The sequence below is a fragment of the Phacochoerus africanus genome, chromosome 3 (assembly GCF_016906955.1).
Source record: "Phacochoerus africanus isolate WHEZ1 chromosome 3, ROS_Pafr_v1, whole genome shotgun sequence".
Taxonomy (NCBI): domain Eukaryota; kingdom Metazoa; phylum Chordata; class Mammalia; order Artiodactyla; family Suidae; genus Phacochoerus; species Phacochoerus africanus.
This window is the reverse complement of record NC_062546.1, coordinates 150,055,320-150,071,279: the sequence shown is the minus strand read 5'-3', so window position 1 is coordinate 150,071,279 and position 15,960 is coordinate 150,055,320. Positions and strand designations below refer to the sequence as shown.

The 15,960-nt window shown below is 36.4% G+C and overlaps 1 protein-coding gene across 6 annotated transcripts in view; it reads left to right on the top strand.

The window, feature by feature from the left end:
• CCDC141 (coiled-coil domain containing 141) overlaps window positions 1–15,960 on the top strand; it is a 207,241-nt gene that overhangs the window by 163,167 nt on the left and 28,114 nt on the right. For all 6 annotated transcript variants that reach the window (XM_047772988.1, XM_047772987.1, XM_047772989.1 and 3 more), the window contains exons 16-20: window positions 497–676; window positions 2,642–2,791; window positions 12,214–12,354; window positions 13,118–13,306; window positions 14,659–14,842. In XM_047772988.1, the coding sequence (XP_047628944.1) occupies window positions 497–676; window positions 2,642–2,791; window positions 12,214–12,354; window positions 13,118–13,306; window positions 14,659–14,842 (844 nt within the window). The remainder of the gene's footprint in view (window positions 1–496; window positions 677–2,641; window positions 2,792–12,213; window positions 12,355–13,117; window positions 13,307–14,658; window positions 14,843–15,960) is intronic.

Here is a 15,960-nt window from a genome sequence, read left to right as displayed (position 1 = left end):
TTATAAGGATACATTGTACAACTTAGGGTATATAACCAATATTTTATAATAACCATGAATGGAGTATAACCTTTAAATATTGTCCATAGTTCCCGTGGTAGAGCAGCAGTAATGAACCTGACTAGTATCCATGAGGACACAGATTCGATCCCTGGCCTTGCTCACTGGGTTAAGGATCTGGCATTGCTGTGAGCTGTGGTGTAGGTTTCAGATGGGGCTTGGGTCCTGCATTGCTGTGGCTATGGTGTAGGCCAGCAGCTGCAGCTCCAGTTCAACCCCTAGCCTTGGACCTTCCATATGCCACAGTGTGGCCCTAAAAAGACAAAAAAAAAAACAAAAACAAAAACAAAAAACCCCAAACCTTTAAATATTGTGCATCACTATATTTTACACCTGTAACTTATATAGTATTGTATACCAGCTATACTTCAATTTTAAAAATCTGTCTTTATCAAAGCATGAAACTCAGGTTAGTTGCTAATGCCCTAAATTCCAGCTGGGACGACTCTTCACGTCAAGAGAACTGGAGTTTCTAGAACAGCCAAGGGATATGGAGGATGCTCATGATGCCCAGGTTCTCCTCAGTCGCTCTCGGGAAAAGCAGGAGCACGTGGACCACCTCCACAAACTGGCCCTTTCCTTGGGAGTGGATGTCATCTCATCAGTGCAGCGGCCTGTAAGCAACTTAAAACACCATCACTGATACCTAATTATAGCTAGACTTGGGTTGTAATGTGAAAGAAACCAGGGAGGTTGCTTAGTGTATATTTAAAATTATATTAAACCATTGGGATACTCATTTGTTGTTTCTACCATGTTGAAAGAAAAATTTTAAGGAGAAAATTCTGATTTTAAAAGTCTTGTTTAATATATCTATTCTCATGCTAATTTAAAAAAATGATAGAGCTGTGCGGTCTGTTATAACTGTTGATTTTCACATTTGAAATGTGCTTAATGCAACTAAAGAACTAAACTTTAAATTTTATTTAATTTTAATTAATTTTAATTTAAAACCGATACCTAAAATAGTTATTGTAAAACTTTTAAGCATTTTGGGAACAATTGAGGCATGTGAATTTACTTTTTAAACTTTAAACTATGAAATTTAAGTATAGATCAAATATTTCTGGTAGATAGTTAGCAACAATTGAGATATGCTTTAATAAACAACAGGTCCTAGTATATAGCACAGGGAACTATATCCAATCTCTTGAGATAGACCCTAATGGAAAAAATATTATATATATATATACATATATATATATACATATATGACTGGGTCACTTTGTTCTACAGCAGAAATTGGCACAACATTGTAAATCAACTATATGTTAACAAAATAAAAAGAATAAGATATTATCTAAGTGTGAAATATGCACCTGATTTCAAAGACAGCATGAAAAAACTTATTCATATTTTTAATATTTTGTTACATGTTAAAATGATGCTGTTTGGATATATTTGGTTAAGCAAACTATATTATGAAAATTAATTTCATCTAATGTTTTACTTTTTAATATGACTACTAGAAAATTTTAAATTATTTATATGGTTTACATTGTATTTCTCTCGAACAATGCTGCTGTAGCACGTCAAATCTGAAAGATATTCTAGAGATCATCTGGCCCAGGACTCCCATTTTATAGATGAAGAATCTGATCCCAGAGAAGCTGCTTCATCCACAAAAGCTCAGAGTGGAGGAGCCTAAGCATCCTGGCTCCCACCCCGCCGCCTGAAGGCTCTGGGCACTAATCATTGGATCTGCTTTATTCCAATGGACTGACCTTAACAAAGGAGCCTATAAGAGATGGAAATTATTCCAGATCAAATTTTCATAAATAACACAGTGGGCTCTCATTTTTAAAAAAGGCTTCTCTAAGTTCTTAATTTGAGGGAAGAAAAGATTATGTTAATTGTAACCAGTATGTATAACACTACTAAAAATCATAATGGCCAATTTTATTTCAATATTCATTTAAGGTATCCACTAAACTATATGGAATGCAGTGAACCTAAGGTATTTTTTTTTAACAGAAAAGACATAGAAATACAAAATACCTGTTGCTGCTAATAGAATCTGTTTCTACCAAGAAGGAGCTTTCTAAAGAGTTTTATTGTATTAATAAATTTACTTTTTAAAGAAAAAAAGTAAGTCATCTCACTTTGCACAAGTAATATAAATTGTTCTCTAACCCGAGTCTGGCCTTGGCCTTGGCCGCCCTCTGTGCTGAGTAGAGATTGGAGCACTTGCATAATGAACATGAGGTTAAGCTCAAGTTGACAGGAAAATTATAGTGCGGAAAGCCAAATGTTTCTAATGCATATCTTATGTCTTTTGAAGTAAAAATTATACCTTATAATGAATGGCGTCTCTGAGGACTTGGATGTGATGAGCAAATCTTCAAAACTTTTTAAGTTTCGAGGCTGGAAATGTAAAGGTTTGTCTTTTCCAACATTGGGTATTGTGTCTGGCTTCTTTCTGAAATCATTATATTCAAAGCTGCTTAAGGTAAAATAAATCAGGAGACTGTTTTTTTTTAATGTCATTTATGAGTTGAATAATGCAAGTAAATAGCATGTTGTCTTTTCCTTGCTGTTCTGCCCATTCCCTTAGTCACTTCCACTTCTCTTTCATTTTTAGAACTGCTCTAACGTTTCAGCAAAGAACCTGCAGCAGCAGCTGGACGTCCTTGAGGCGGATGGTCTGAATTGGCGGGCCCAAACAGAGGACTATGAGCGAGCCTTGGCCCGCAGAGTCCAGCTCTGCACCACAAGGAATGAGATAAGTGAGGTGGGAACTGACATGGTGCCTGAAGCCATTCTGAACTTAAAGCTTGTGCCCTGTTGTCCATGTGCGTCACTCAGACACACACACACGCACGCACACACAGTGAATCAGGGCACTTTCTTTTTACCCTTGACCTTTAATCCACTGAGCAATGGCCTCAGCACTCAGAAAGTTTGACTAAATTTTAAACCCCCAAACTTGTTGAATTCAGTATGGTGTCAACGCATAGAACCTAGAAAATAGAATTAGGGTTTTTTGTTTGCTCCTACCCCTCTCCCCACCCTCACCCTCCTGTAAACTCTTATAGCAGTTGTTTTGCTTGAGTGAATACAGCCTATCAGAGCAAAGAGTGATACCATCCCTACGTGTCCAGCTCCAGCCTGCTGAGATTCTATTTACGAAGGTTGACTCATGATGAAGGGGGTGCTGAGGGTCAGGGTAATAGGCCTGTTGCCTCAGGGCTGCAAAGTATTATCACCAGAGTCAAGTGGCTGGTTTCATATTTACTCAGTCTGAGTGACTTCTCTGGCAAAACAACTGCCAGAGAAAAAGAAATAACAGATGAAAGATTTTCCTCTGAGGCCACATATGTAATTCTACCTCCCCTTCCCCAATTCCTATTGCCCAGACACATACTGAACCACATCACCACCCTCCCCTAGTTAAACTTCACAGTCAAAGGTTGATTTGTTTTGAGGGGAAAATATAGGGATAACAAGGGTCCTGATTCTTGACTGGAATTGACAGCAGACCTGAAGGTACCGTAATTCCAGATTTATCTCTATTTAGGGCAAGAAGTTTCTAAGTCCATGAATCACAAGTCCATTAGGAAACTGAGTGGACGGGAAGAAGTGGTAAACCTCCCTGATCATTGTGTTTATGCTCAGTTTACACAATCTAGGCCCAGCGAGTATCAAATACTATCAAACAACATTAGAGCATGGACTTAACTTTGAGTAACTGAACTTGAATGCTGGTCTAGCCTTTTTATAGCCCACAGGCAAGTGCAGGAAAGGAGCATGGCTGGAAGGAAAGAAAGCGGGGAGAGAGCAGGAGAGGCCGCCTGGATCACATTCAGCAGGGGGGAAACAGGAACTCACATCAACAGTGGTTTTCAGTTTAGCAATGTACCACCAGACTGGAGGGTTTCTGCTCAGAGTCCATGTTCCAGGAGTCACTGTGGCCCAGAGTCATTAATTCACTCGGCATTAAACCCCTAATGTAGCCTGCTGCCTGTATGATAATAACCTTTTCCAGTGTCTGTGCTGCCTTTAACAGCACTTCAGCCAGGTATCGTTAAGGAAAACAACCTTAATTCTCCCCAGGGCTATAAAATTTAGATTCACAGCCATAGAAATAATTTTTTTTTTACTGTCTTTTCCCAAAGTTATTGTCTGTCCTCTTTTTCTTTCTTCTCCTCCTCTCCTACCCCCATCCCCCTCTTCCTTATCTTCTTTTTTTGGATAAACATTTGCGAACTTTTTTTGCTGAAAATCTCTCTCCCTGCTATGATATGCAGCCCTATTTTATTGAAAGCACAAGAGAGCAGGCTAAGTGTTATGATTACCAGCTGCCTATGGCTCAGTCTCCCTCTTCCTGAAGCGCTGTGGCATTTATGGAGCTGGGTCTCCCTGTTCAAGCCCTGCCCACAGTGGTTCTATTTACAGGGCTGCCTCGTGATAAGCCTGTGCTGGGAGCCAGCCGGCTGGGAAGACAGATGTCCCTTCCAGTCATGGTAGGGATACCCCAGGATTGTCTGTACCGTAACAGGAGCAAGAAACCAGATACTTGCAGGTTCGATTTAGGAATCAGATATCTCTTAAATGGAAACTTAAATATTAAGAGAGTGAGTCTTCCCATTTGCTTCTACTTCATATCTAACTAACCTTTGATGAAAGTTGCAGTTTCCTATTTAAAGGATCTTTGAAAAATTTTGGCCCTTTTCTACATCCCTTTTTATAGAGACTTAGAAGGCATGTCACAGTATATCATGCACAACATGGACTTTCCAAGCACAAGCCTAATGGCACAATAATCAGAAGGAATATTTTCAGCACTCTTTAGTAAAATAAAGATATGTGTTGGAGCTCCCTTGTGGCTCAGCAGGCTAAGGATCCAGCATTGTCACTACAGCAGCTTGGGTTGCTGCTATGGCTTGGGTTTAATCCCTGGGAATTTCGCCATGCTGCAGGCATGGCCAAGAAAAAAAAGAAGACATATATGTTCCAGTTTGTACTGAGAATGTCAGAGCCAGATTCTATGTCGTAATATTTGACACCTAGACATTTTTATTATTATTGTCATTATTAGTATTTGGTACATGTGCTTAAAAATTAAAATTAAAAGAAATTTGTTATACTATTTTTTTTATATAAAAAAATAAAGTCTTGGAGTTCCTGTCATGGCACAGTAGAAACGAATCCAACTAGGAACCATGAGGTTGCGGGTTCGATCCCTGGCCTCACTCAGTGGGTTAAGGACCCAGCGTTGTCGTGAGCTGTGGTATCGGTCACAGACATGGTTCGGATCTGGCATTGCTGTGGCTGTGGCATAGGCTGGCAGCTACAGCTCCAATTAGACCCCTAGCCTGGGAACCTCCTTATGCCACAAGTGCCGTCCTAAAAGGACAAAAGACAAAAAAATCAATAAAAAATAAAAAAATAAAGTCAAATATCCCACCAGGGAACTAGACCAAGCACAGCATTTGACTTTTTAAGTTGATTTTAAAACATATTGTTTTGCTTCCAATGTGCTTCAAGTGCTTCTTGGGACTTCACTGATTCTGATTTAAAACTGATTTTGGAGGATTTTCATTTTTCAGATGAGAAAATTGAAGAGTACACATTTTTCACTTGAGCAGCGTGCTGCAGGACTGCAGAGTTTCTGCTCATAGTGTTTCTGGCTTTGGGCCAGAAGCTCATTTATTGGGCACCAACATTTATTGGGCACCAACTTGTCACCTGCTAAACACAGAATTCATCATTCTGTTACTGCCTGAGTCTGTTCAACTATTGCATGGTCTGATGTTAAATGTATCCTTTAACTATGTTTTCTTCTTCTATCTTTGTTTTCTAGTGTATTTTTTTGCAAACTGCTCTTATGATCTGGTATAGTACCACAGTTCACCTGGTTATTTCAACCAGACTACTTTTTGAAGATGCCATAATTTACATGGTTTTAACAGCACTAAAGGCCCTTAGAAAAGAACTCAATACCTCAAGGCAAAATAAAGTGAGGTGTTCTATGCGTAATTTTTTTTAATGTGATATGATATTCCTTAAAGACAAAGAACCACGTGTTTTGTGGGGTTTTTTTGCCTTGATTGTCTTTGGGTAAAATATTATTTATGTCTAATTTGTATAGTATAGAAGACATAGTTAACTGTAAAACCTCATTTTCTCCACGTCTTCTTGAAAACAGACTTAAAATAGCCAGGTTTTGTGGAGTTTTTTCTACTCGTTTCACATAAAGGTACATTTTTATGCATGAAGATCGACTCTCGCTATACATTTGCTGGCCTGGCCATACAAATAATTTGTTAATACAGAAAGCACTATAGACATTCTCTGCCATTTAACATGACAGAACTTCATCAGTTACTTATTCTTTACACGTCTTCTTTAGAAATGTAATAACTTAATATTGAGCAGGTTTTATTCTTGCAAACTGACTGAAAAAAAATCACCTTTACATTTACATGATGTTAATGGAAATTTGTCACTGGAGTCTCATTATGGGTCACAAACAATTACTTTGCTGAAAAGAATAGTAATGACGGAATTGGGTTGGCATTCATTTTCTCAAATAAATTTTGCAAATGGAAGCTTTTGTATAATTATATTACTTCAGCCTGAGATTTTGACACTGTAGCAACCTCTTACCCATCAGGAAGGGAACAGAAGTGGACAATATATACATGCCTGTAGGTATATGTTCTACATATGCCAGAGTCTTTTGTTCCAGTCACACAGATTCTTTTGTCAGTTTGGATAGGTCAGTCACCTAAGTTCCAGGGAGATGAGGCAGATTAGCAGCAGTAAATTAGGATATGGGAATGGTATGGCTATAGACACATACACAACTGATAGCATTAAACCTTCTCATATTGTATAGTGCTTTGCTGTTGACAAAATGACTATGGACAGCCACTGGCTGGCAGGAAAAGAAGAAGAAAAAGATGGTGTAGATGGGCAAAACACCTGATGGAGCAGCACTGTGGTATAGTGTAGATAGTTATTATTTTCCAGATTGATGACCTTAATTCATTATTTTAAGAAAAAAAATTAATTATCATTGTTCAACAAATATCATTATATGGCTACTGTGTGCCAGACCATAAGAACACAAAAGTCCTTAGGAAACTAAGAATCTAGGGCAACTTAAAGCCCAGGGGAATTCACAGTCACAGCCACTCATTTCTAGGCCCCTCTGTGAGTCTGGACAGTATACATAAGAGGATAGGAGAGATTACAGTTTTTTCTGAAAATGCCCATCCTGTAGGGTTAAAATCTGTTACAAGTTTGGTGTTTAACATCTACAAAACCACCATTCCTATAGAGAGCTGACTTTTTTTTCACTTTTTAAAATGTGATTGAAGTACAGTTGATTGATAAGGTTGTGATCATTTCTGCTGAGAGCTGAGGTTTAAAATCATGGTTAACTTTTCCAGAAGATAAAATGTAAATATACTGTGAACACACAGAACTTTCAGAAGGGATAAAATAACTATTAATGAGAAATACTGCCACCTGCAATTTCAAATGGAGCCATTGTCTTCTCCGTCTGAGCTGCCCCACTTCCTGCTTCTACAAGGCTAGTCCTAAGCACAGGAAGATAGCCATGTGGTTGCTGAATGGACAGAGGCCAAGAAAGTCTTGTCCTAAAATTTCTCCAGCACTAAAGCTGAATATTCTATTATTAATTATTATAGCAAGTCATTCAGGTTAAATTATGACTTTCAGTCCCTTCATTTCAAATACAAGCATGGCTGGGAAGTGATAACTGCAGCTTTTGCTCTGTAAAAATGAGCATCAGAAAGCTTTTTATCTGGAGCAGGCAAAATGGTGGGCAAGATATAGACATTAAGAAAAATGGACTGCTTGTTTTGTATTTTTTGCTTCTGACCAATTACGGGCCATAGTTATGGTGAAAGGCTTTTGTTTTAAATACATGTTCTTAGCTGTAAAATGTCCTATGTCCCTCACATAAATTGGCTTTGCCTCACAAATAATACATTCTTGTGCCAAAGTTGCCTCAACCAGCTTCGTCAAGAATAAAAATAGCAAGCCTGTCTCATTCTCAACCATCTTATGCCCTTTTGCTTCTTCTCTAAGAAGTTTTGTTTATTCCTGAACCCGAGAGAGCCTTAGTGCTCCCTAGGAAATTTGAGAAAGATGCTTATTCTGCTATAGGTTCAGAAGTTTCAGAAGAACTACAGTTTTAAGGTCTTAATGACTTTTTTCTAATTATAGCTCTATTAAATTAGTCTGCTTATTCCACAGCAAATAAGGAGGAGCTGAACAAGTGGAAAAATAGAAAAATCACACTATTCTTTTGGGAAAATACCTTTCTCTTGATTTTCTGAAGATTTTCAGAAATTTTCTTAATATGAATTATAACACCATTTAAAGATTTTGAATATAGTGCACTTTCTCTTGCCCACAGCTTTGGGTGTTTTTTCCTGCTTCTGAGCTCCAGTTGAGCAGTTACCCTAGCCATCTCCACCATTCCCCATTGTTGACAAGCTAACTAAAGTTAGAAACAGCTGCGTGAACAACGATACCATAGCCGAGCAATCACAGTGCTCAGTTCCTTTAAAAATATGATCACAAGTTATGTGGGGATTAGATGGGAAGTTAAGTTTTCATATTGGAATGTGTAGGTAAGAAAATTAAGCAAGGCTAGATTTTTCTGAAAATCTGATCGCTGAAGATAGTTCATGCATTCTGCCTTCCACCTTGTATTTGCAATAATTCTGAATTTGAGCTGGGAAAGGCACAGGATTTTAAAGTGAGTTTCCAGTGGGACCAAAAGAGAAAAGTGCCAGCAACTTTGTCAAAGGAGCTCATGTGTCAGAAAGAAACTGATCCCATTTCACATACCCATAACGGCATGAACATTCTTTGGCCTTATAAATCATCTTCAGTGGAGGTGCATACATTCTGAGGCAAACAGAAATAAAATTGTACTCATCATTTATCAGTCTTAAATTTCTTAATCCAAAGTAGACGTAAAGTGTCATGGCTTAGAATTAAAGTGTTAAAGATTAGCCTTCCATCATTCATCACATAGTTTTCAAATAGATGTTGACCTTTCCTGTTTAAACAGGTAGATGTAACCCAGTGATAATCAGGTTTATAACAGAGCCCCTCTTCCATTCTTTATTTTTTTAATTTAATTTAATTTAAATTTAATTATTACTCAATGAATTTATCACATCTGTAGTTGTATAATGATCATCACAATCCAATTTCACAGGATTTCCATCCCACAACCCAAGCACATCCCCCCACCCCCAAACTGTCTCCTCTGGAGAACAAAAGCATTTCAATGTCTGTGAGTCAGCATCTGTTCTGCAAAGAAGTTCAGTCTGCCAGACACTGTAAAACTCTCAGAGGAAAACATAGGCCAAACACTCTCTGACATAAACAACAGCCACATCTTCTCAGATCCACCTCTTAGAGTATTGACACTAAAAACAAAAATAAACAAATGGGACCTAATCAAACTTAAAAGTTTCTGCACAGCAAAGGAAACCCTAAACAAAATGAAAAGACAACCCACAGAATGGGAGAAAATCTTTGCAAATGAATCAACTGACAAGGGATTAATCTCCAAAATTTATAAACATCTTCTGCAGGTCATACCAAAAAAACAACCCCATCCAAAAATGGGCAGAAGATCTAAACAGACAGTTCTCCAAAGAAGACATACAGATGGCCAAAAAACACATGAAAAGATGTTCAACATCAGTCATTATTAGAGAAATGCAAATCTTCTATTCTTTAAACTGAAGTTTATAAATCAGGGTCCAATAAGGGAAAAAAGAATACAAAGTTTTATTTCGCAGTGGATACATGTTAGTGACAGGACATATTTTTTTCTTTCATTTTATTATTTTATTTTTACTTATTTGTATTAAAAATAAAAATTGTATTTTTAACTATACTAAAATGCACATAACATAAAGTTTACCATCTTAACCATTTTAAGGGAATGATTAAGTGATACATTTGCATTTTTGTACAACCACCACCACTATTCATTTCCAGAACTTTTTCATCGCCCCAAAGAGGGACTCTGTACTCATTAAACAATAACTATGTTGAGGGCATGTTTTTAATGCAAGAATCTCTGGTTTCCTCAGATTAGTAGTTATTACACCTATAGTCAGATTATGACTTCAGGAAAAAAGAAGTTCCTGCCAAACATTTACGTGATTAACTAAGGATATAGTCCCTTTATATCTTAATCCTATAAAATTGACCTCATTTTTCCTTTCCCACTAATATCAAATACGTGTATATTAAAACATAATCTGTCAAAAATACTGTTTATTTCATAAATATACCAACCAAATAATACTTTTAAATATTTTCCTGAGTCCTAATAGAGAAATCATTTCCAAACTTTGAAGTTTCTACTTTAGAATATTGCTAAATTGATTTGTCAATTTAAATGTTTTATGTGGTCTCTTTGCTTGTAATTTAAAACTCATGTTCAACAATTTCGTTTACCATATAAAATAAACAACACTGATTAAGTATTGTTGTGGCAGGTGCAAAAATTACATCAGTTTAATTTCCATGTATGCAATTAGGCTGGGGCTTCATAGGTCGTTGTCTTTGGGAAGCGTTAAAGATAAGGTCAAGGTTTTGTTTTAACAATATGTAGATTTTGAAATAAGCATTTTGAAAAAGCAAGCATTTTCTAGGGCAGATATATTTGTCTGCATTATTAGTCTAAAATCCAGCATGTGAATAGCCTTTATTCCCTCCCAAATAATTTATTTGCTGTCATTGAAAGGAATTTTAATGTTTTTCTGACTCTCCTTGTCATAGCTCAAATTTATCATCCATGACATTGTTCATTCTTGGCTGTTAAATGCTTCTATACAATCTGAGAATGTTTATGTTTTCTCTGTACTCCTCTTTGCTGATAATATAAAGAGTGAGTTGCCTATCAATTTGTTTATCCTTCTTGAATATGGAGAAGGGCACAGAAAGTGGTATGGTTAATGGAACTAGATGGCTTAGAATTTTGGTTCACTGAGAAAGCTGAACTGTTTGTTTTTAAGACAGTCATACTCTATGCCCTGTTTTTGGTGTAAAGCCATATACTCTGTTTATACATAAGTTAGCATTGCCAGCAGGGGAAACAACTGTCACTTTACATGCCATTTTTAAAGGTCCTCTGATGTTAATGACTTTTTTAAAAAGTTTTCTTGTAGTTAATTTACAAGGTTGTGATCATTTCGGCTGTACAACAAAGTGACCCAGCCGTACATATACACATATCCATTCTTTCTCAGCTTCTTTTGGCTCATATCTAAAAAGTAGATCTCCTCTGGAAACTGCCAATGAAAAATAATTTTTAACTGGATTTAGGCAAATAAAGTCCTATTCCTACTGACTCTCTTATTGGGTCTCCTCTTCAACCCCACCAATGTCCTCATTGGTCTAAATGTCAACACTCCACTGACCTCTGCCACATGAACCGCTCCTTGGAGCCTTAATAAGTTTATTCATGATGGCTGTAAGAGCACTGGAATATGGAAGGATCTAGGACAATATTAGCACACAGAGAACAGAGTGGGTTGGAAAATGATGTCAAATTAATACAAATAAGAAAATTAGAGTTGTCAAAAATCTATGATATGTTAAAAAAACTTTATTTTTTAAAAAATTTTCTTTTCTTTTTTTTAATTATTTCCCCAATACAATTTTTTTTCTACTGTACAGCATGGTGACCCAGTTACACATACATGTATACATTCTATTTTCTCAGATTATCATGCTCCATCATAAGTGACTAAACATAGTTCCCAGTGCTGCACAGCAAGATCTACACTTTGCTCATAATGAGTGAAGTCAGTCAGAAGAAGAAAGACAAATACTATATGATATCACTTATAGCTGGGAAAAAAATTTCTTGATCAAAGGCCAAAGGACATTCTATAACTGTAATCCTAATTATAAATTACAAACCAAAAAGTACCAAGAACAATTTATAATCCCCTATATCTTGGAGATATGTTTAAATCTACATTATATATTCATTTAGCACACTTGATTTCTATTGAAAATCCCTCTGAATACATTTTGAACATCATGAATATTTTGAAATAGAGATGTTTTGATTTATTGCAAGTGAATATTAGTATCTCTTTTTAAGGAAATCACCTCTTTCTTTTTATTGAACTGCAGCTCAAAGAGTCATTTAGAGATATCAAAAAGAAATTCAATAATTTGAAGTTTAATTACACTAAGAAAAATGAAAAAGCTCGAAATCTGAAAGCTCTCAAATACCAAATTCAACAAGTTGATATGTATGCTGAGAAATTACAGGTAATGAGAAAGAGAGAGAGAGTGTGTGTGTGTGTGTGTGTGTGTGTGTGTGTGCATGCTACTATAATTATTGCAAAATTATTTTGCATTTCAATTCTAGATGCCTAACCCTTGGGCTTTTGTTATAGCATTAGGATCCAAATGATAGTTTTTAATTTTTGTAACAATTGTATTTTACTTCATGTAAAATACATAATAGATTTTTTTCTTGAAGCCGCTCCAGAATGATTTCTGCCAAACCTACTCTACTCAGCCTTACTGCTTCCAATCTTCCCACCATAAACACACGTGTGCACATGCACACACACATACACACACACACCTCTTGTACACCCCTCTTTCTTTCTTTGTGCCCACCTTTGTCAGGAGCTTCCTCCACCGCTCCTACAGCTCTGTATACCTTCCTTGATTATCACATATACTGGCTGGATTATTTGATTGCCTTTCTCAGGAGGCAGTGAATTTATTGAAGGTAATACAATATTTGATTTACGATCATTGTCTTTTTTAAAATCATAACGTCATTCTCAAAATATGGAATAGATCCCAGTATATGGTAAATTTCCTGTATGTTCACTGAATGCTGAATCAGTAAACTATCTGGAAGAAAATATTCTTTTCAAAATGTATTTTTATAATTATGATTTTAACATTAAATAGAAGACACTACAAAAATATTCCCAAGTGTTTCCCTCAATATTTAATCACCAGCTAGGCTGGTAAAATAAGAATTGTATGTCATTAAATTTATTTTTCTGCTTAGGCTTTGAAAAGGAAAATGGCAAAAGTTGAGAATAAAACTTTTTTCTTCAATTATCCAAATAATAAAGTGAATGTCCTTTTGGAAGCCATTAAGGATTTGCAGAAATATGTGGAAGAGTTTGACAGAGTTGTGACAGACTACAGGAAGAATTTGGACCTGACGGAGCATCTCCAGGAGTTGATAGAGGAGGTATCCTCTTCTTGTTGGAATGTCATATGTGTTGCAATGTTGTTTTTTTTAAATGATACATGAATTTAATGACAATAATAGCTGATCCTTTTCATGATTATTTCCTTAGGGTAATTTTTTAAAGCAGAATTGCTGGACCAAAGGGGATGCAGCTTACAAGGTTTTGATTGTATTGTTCAGTTGCTCTTTAGAAAGATTTCACTAATTTGCTCTTCTTACCAGCAACAAAGGAGAGGTTCTTATTTCTCCATAACCCCATCAACTTAAGATTTTTAGCCATCGTGATATGTTCACTGCTGGATATCTGATAAAATACTCAAAATGACTTATTTACTACACAGAGTTTGAGAATGTTTAGAAAGGAAGGTGATACTTGGATTTTTCAGGTATAGACATTGGTATTGGTGTTGTTTTGTCAAGAGGATCAATGGAAAAGTATACAAAAATTATTTGAAATTTGGCAAGTTAAAGTTATTGTTTGTACACTTCATACTGAAGAAACTACACTTGAAGTTCTTGAACGTTCTTTGGAGCCCATTATTCTGAGATACAAAACATCTCTCTCACTAATGCAATGAGCTTTTAAACTTAACAGCACATTAAGGAAGACTGAGACGATTATTCTTCAATATCTGATATATAGGTTTGCTGTTCTTCTGTGGCACTTATTTAAAGTAGCTCCTAGCTGAGTCAATGTGTTTCCATTTCTCACTCAGCACAAGAGCTCCTGGCCTTGGTCAGACATATTTCTTCCATCACCATTATTTATTTTTAGTGAAAAACTGTCTCAATTCTCCTCTGTGCTTTGAAAATATGACTATCTTCTACCAAGAAAAGGTCAGATGTTACACTTCAAATGATATTTCCTCAATATATAGACTAAATCTTATTCCTAAAAGAGAATTTATTTCTTAGAGTGTTATTTGGGCAATATGTTATCCATTTGTTGTTAATGATTTCAGTTAATTAGGTTGGGTTTTGTGTTTGAGCTTTTTTCTTTCCTTTAGCTGATATTTGGATTCTTTTTAGTGCCATATGCTTTTTATACTGCCTGTTCTTGTAGGTTTGCAACATTCCTCTTTGGAATTATGCTTCAGGCAAATCCAAGAGGGCACCAAATGAATTTCCATATGTCTGCTTTCTCATCTGACTCTAATTTCCAAGTGAGAAAGTATATGATTATGTTGCAATATTTTCTTTCGTAGGACTTAGAGAATTCACGCTCATGTGAGAATAAAGTTTGAGGAAACTGAAATTTGATATTTCAGTGGTCAAAATAGAGACCTTTGGAAGGATGATGTCTCTTTGTCCCACTTTAACTTAGTGTCATGCTTTGTCCCACTTTAATTTAGTGTCACTTTTGGTATGAAGATGCAAGTGCCACAGTTGTAAGAGTTGGAAAATATTCCACAGAATGCAAGACAAAGAAAGCTGTGGAAATTCTCCACCAGCAGTTCAAAAAGTTTATCACACCCTCAGTGCCTCAGCAAGAAGAAAGGATTCAGGAGATCAATGACCTCGCTCAGCGCTTATATGGTGAGGTGTCTTTTAAGATACACAGTGAGTCACCATTGAACAATGTTCTAGTGAATCTCATCCAGCAGAAAACAGCATGGAAAGCCCTCAAGTTCCTCACTCCACCAACCTATTCAGGGAAAAGTTTCAAGATAAGAGCAAAGTGAACAATAGGGAATAGAGGAAGGAACGCCTGGCTGTAGGAGATGAAGTCTGTGGATTTTTAACCACCATTTGTAAACCCTTCTCTCTTCTCTTTTCTCTCCCTTTCCTGTTGTTCATCTTCATGGCAATAAAACCAGAACAGTGCTCAGTTTATGAAGACAAAAAAAAAAAAAAATCTGCTATCCAGTGGAGTGATTCCTCAAAAAAACATACAAAACTCCCATGATACTTTAGGTAGAAAGCTAAGACTGAAACCTACAGCCCTGTCATTTCCATGAAGATTATGGTGCATGGATAGAGGATAGAGCTGGCTGATTTTCCCTTGTCTTCCTCTCGCTTGAGGAATAAATGGGAAAACTCCAATGATCATCTCACGGGTTATACTTCCCTCTTCTCCATGGTGACTATTGGTCTAAGAAGTCTTCTTATCTGAATGAGGCCCCCATTTAAAAGACCCCTGGAGGTGACAGCCCTTGAGGTTGCAGAGGAATAAGATTCACGAATTCCCTGACATTGTTAACTATGAGGCCAAGAGTAATTCCTAGTGACTGGGCAAATCTAGCCCAAAAGAAGGTACAACAGGTGCTACAAAGTGCTTCATTTGGCTGCCCACAGCTGCTGCCAGCCAGATGGATATTTTCTTTTCTTACATGAAGCACTATCCACGGATAGCCATAAAAAATTTTATAGAACAATATATACTGCACTACCTAATATTAAATTATTGAGGGTGAATTATTAATGATTTTCCAAAAGAAAAGGATAGAAACATAAAAATATAAAATATTGATTGAAAAATTAATGGAAACTGTTAAGTTTCATTCCTATTGTTGTTACTATATGTATAAGTGTACTAAAAAGTTTTGGAGCCTCTCCACTCCCATAAAATGGTTTATATTTTCCTCTATTACTGTATTTTTCACCCTGTAGCATAATTACCTTTTCATTTATCTGTCTTCTCAACTGACCATAAG